Below are 4172 nucleotides of genomic sequence, written 5' to 3'. Positions count from 1 at the left end.
ATCTATCTATCTATCTATCTATCTATCTATCTATCTATCTATCTATCATTTCCTCCTCTTTCTGTCCTGCTGGAGAGATTCTGCTCTTGAGTGTGATGCAAACAGGAGCTGGTCCTTTGTTCCTGCTCCACCTGTGCTGCGCCTTTAAGATCAGACATTACAATCTAGGCGTGTTTCCTGGTGCCATTGACCAAAACCCAGAGCTGGGATTCTGCTGGGGAGGAGGAGGAAAGCGAGACAGGAGCCTCAGTCCCAACCCATCCCTGCAGCTGGGATCCTCTTGGCTCGGTGGGTTTGATTCGGGGAGGATGTGAATGGTGGATTTTCTGCTTCTGCTGGGAAACATCTGTCGCAGTCGGGCTTTAAAACAATGTTTTTATGCGTTTTGGGTGGATTTCTAACCATCTGACTGATTACTGAAGGGATTAAAGGAGCGTGTGAGGCGGAGGAGAGCCATCCATGATGTGACTGCGACGCTTTAGCCGGAATAAAGAAAGAAAAGAATGCGCCCCAGCTGCGTCTTTGCGCAGAGATCTGACTGAATTCAGGGGAAAGTGCGCCGGGAGAGGAGCAGCATGTCGGCGGTGATGATCACCCGGAAGGTGCGGAAATGGGAGAAGCTGCCGGGGAAGAACACGTTCTGCTGCGACGGCCGGGTGATGATGGCCCGCCAGAAGGGGGTCTTCTACCTGACCCTGTTCCTCATCGTCGGAACCTGCTCCCTGTTCTTCGCCTTCGAGTGAGTCCAGACCCGATCCCGATCCGTTTCTGTTCCCAGAAAGAGCTCAAAGGTCGCGTCTCTGCGTCCAGAGCGCGAACCTGTGCCAAAACATGCTCGCCCCCGCGGCGGGTAACCCATAATCATAAATAAGCTGGATCTGATGCACTTTATAATATAATAATAATAGACTATTTAATTTCAATCAATGACGCAATTAAATAGTGTTTTATCTGCAAACTTAATAAAAACTTATTTGTTTTAACATGAATAATAACTTAAACTGATTTTAATCATTAGTTAGAAATTCAGTTTGTTTTGATACGTCATTATTCAGACAATAGTGGTTTTGCTGGTGCCTTTGTTCACGTGATAGTCTGTTAGCAAAATATCTCATCAACCACATGGCGGATTTGAATGAAGCTGTCAGCAAATAAACATTTTAGGATGCTCTACAGCTGATTAACTTTTGGAGTCCACCCGATTCAAGATGGCCGTCTCATCCAACTGAACTTATAAAAACATAGAACGACTATAATCCAGTCAATTTTTAGTGTATTGAGCTAATATTTGCTGTGGTAGTAGCTGAGACTAATTCCTGACACATGTTTTGAGTGCTGACAGATTGGACAAGCTTATATTGACACTAACTGTTTGTTAACTCTGTCTGTCTGTTGGCAAAATATCCCATGAACCATTTGATGGATTTTAATGAAACTTTCAGGAAGTAATCACAAGATGTACGTCTATTAACTTAAAACTTTTGGAGCTAATCCAAAACAACATGGCCGCCACAGCTAATTCACTTAAAAAAACACATAAATGTCTACAATTCAGCCAGTTTTACAGATATTGAGCTAACATTGGACGTGGAAGTAGCTGAGAGTCATTCATAAAACCTACATCGAGAACTACTCGTTATGCAAGATCTTTGCTTACAACTGTAACGCTATCTGTCAAAGTCAATGCTGTTCGTCTGTTAGCAAAATATCTCATCAACCACGTGATGAATTTTCATTAAACTCTCAGATAGATCTCATTGGATGTGCATCTAAAACTGATTCAGTGTCAGAGGTAATACACTTCGATGTGGCTGCCACAGCTAATAGACAATAACCAACACAAATATGACTACAGCTCAGCCTATTTTCCAGTTATTGAGCTAAAATTTGATGTGGAAGTAGCTGAGAGTAATTCACAACACATACTCAGAGGGTGAGATTGTGCACAGCATTTTATAAAAGTTTGCTTCAACACAAGATGACCTCGATCTAAAACTCGGGCCTGAAAGGCAGCGGGCGACATTAATCTGGGTCCAATTTGTTACGGCCTGGCTCAAGGACCATAACACCACAAACTCATGTCCCATCCGTTCAGACTGAACGATCCACGTTTCAAACCCGCCAATCAGCACTTCCATTTTTATTTTGCTCTTAAACACCGGGCTTGATGATTTAGCACAAAATCCTGCGGTCTCTTCTCTGCTGTGGGTGTGTACGTTTGCAGCAAACAGGCCAAAATCCATTTGGGATGCTCTCAGTTAGAACCGGGCCCTTCCCATCTATCTGCCTGCTGCTTCCCTGTGAGCCCGGGCAGAAGGAGCTCGTGTTGGAAAGAGCTGATGCTGCTCACCGAGAGCTCCGAGGAGGTGTGGAGATAATGGCCTGAGGGTCGTTAGCCCGATACGTTCATATTACAGCAGAACGTAATTATCCGCTGTGGATGGGGGAGGGATGCTGAAACTGAGATAAGGCCCGAAAGACGTAGGGGGGACTCAGACTCACCATTATATAAGAAGATATGGATCTGACTGATATACATCTTTGACGAGCATTTTCACTAAAAGGTCAATGTAGCGTTTGTTTTTTTATAAATATTTCTTTGTTATACGGGAAATTATTTTGTCTTTTTAATAGTTTTACACCATTCCATTCTGTTTACCACAAAGAAAACTTGCCAATTCTCACATTTCAAGGGGATTTTTGAAGTCTCAGCTGGTTTCACGTCACCCTTTTTATACTAATGCGTTGCTATTAATTTGAATCCCAACAAACCGACTCCAGTTTGTTTGAATTTCCTTCGTTAGAAAGATGTTTTCACGTTTCCTCTCTGACGTCTGAGCCCTGAAATATGAGATTCAGACACACGCTGTGCACGTTTGAGTTTGAAGTCACACGGTAATTTAAAAGCCCAGCGTTTCTCGGAGGAATGCATGTCGCCCGTTGCCCGTCATGCTAGAGTTTTAGACCGAAACCGTCTTGTGTTGAGTTGTAGCTGTTTTGATCTAATCTCAGGCTCAATCTCATGTCCTTAGCATGATCAAGTTTCATTAAATTTGTTTGGTGGTTTAAGGGATGTTATGGTAACACAACAGACACATGGACACACACATAGAGGGATGGGTAAAATCTTTATTACCCATCATTCAGCAGCAGGCGGTAAAGACATGAGACTAAACCACTCTAAAACCAAGGCGGTAAACATGATCAACGTCACGTTTAATTAACGTCTGTGTGGCTAGTTGCACATTAATCCCAATTATTTTCTACAAATCTGTCAATACAGAACATTTAGGAGACAAACTGGACCCGTCCTCCTGTTGAACTGAAGGAAAATGTGCCGTACGGTAAAGTGAGGCAAACTAGGAGCAATAATACATTTCATTAAAACAGAAGCAGGTACAGTTAATTAAAAATCAATTCGACTGTTTAAAGGCGATAAAATTCTGATTTAACGAACCCTATTTGTTTAATTCAAGGCGTCGAGCTTCACTAGAATTTGTTTAGGAAAAAATATGGGCCTTTATTGGTTTCTTTTAAAGTTACTTTTCAGGGTTTGAGCCGTCCGTGATGTTTTTCTAGTTGCTTTATGATGGAGCATCAGATTTTCTGACTTCAGCAGTGATGGTTTTTTCCCCATGTTTGGGTGTGTATATTTGTGTATTTTATCATGTTAGCAAAATTTCTCATGAACTACTGGTTGGATTTTAATCAAACTCTATAAACATTTAGGGATGCACAATATTGGATTTTTGGTCGATATCTGATATGCCGATATGTTAAAACTTATTTGTCCAATAACTGTGTCATGATCGGCTCCGTGTGTGGGACCCAAAGTGCAGGAAGACGATTGAAGCTCCAGTAAATAAGTAAAATAGTTTATTAATTAATTAAACAAAACAAAATGCTGTCGGGGCAGCAAACTTACTTTAAAGGAGGACACAAGGAGAGACAGGTCATGAAGCCTTAGGACAAGGACAATCCAGAGACACTGACAAGACACCAAGAGGCTGAATATATACAGACACAAACAAGGTGAAATGAGTGACACCTGCGGTGATTAGAATTAGACACAGGTGCAACAGTGCTGGAACACAGGAGGAGAAATGCAGAGGGGTGACAGGCAAACATGAGGGAAAACACAACATGTAAGACAAGACCCCAGAAACCCTACA

General features: G+C 42.2%; 1 protein-coding gene across 1 annotated transcript in view; it reads left to right on the top strand.

Annotated features, from left to right (window-relative positions):
• The first annotated feature begins 205 nt into the window (after positions 1-205).
• The window catches only part of zdhhc9 (zinc finger DHHC-type palmitoyltransferase 9), a 34022-nt gene continuing 30055 nt past the window's right edge, over positions 206-4172 (top strand). The window contains exon 1 of the mRNA XM_037675218.1: positions 206-739. Within this exon, the coding sequence (XP_037531146.1) occupies positions 576-739 (164 nt within the window). The 5' untranslated portion in view covers positions 206-575. The remainder of the gene's footprint in view (positions 740-4172) is intronic.

Source organism: Nematolebias whitei, chromosome 4 (genome assembly GCF_014905685.2).
Source record: "Nematolebias whitei isolate Nwh7 chromosome 4, NemWhi1, whole genome shotgun sequence".
Classification (NCBI taxonomy): domain Eukaryota; kingdom Metazoa; phylum Chordata; class Actinopteri; order Cyprinodontiformes; family Rivulidae; genus Nematolebias; species Nematolebias whitei.
This window is presented reverse-complemented; position numbering and strand designations above follow the sequence as displayed.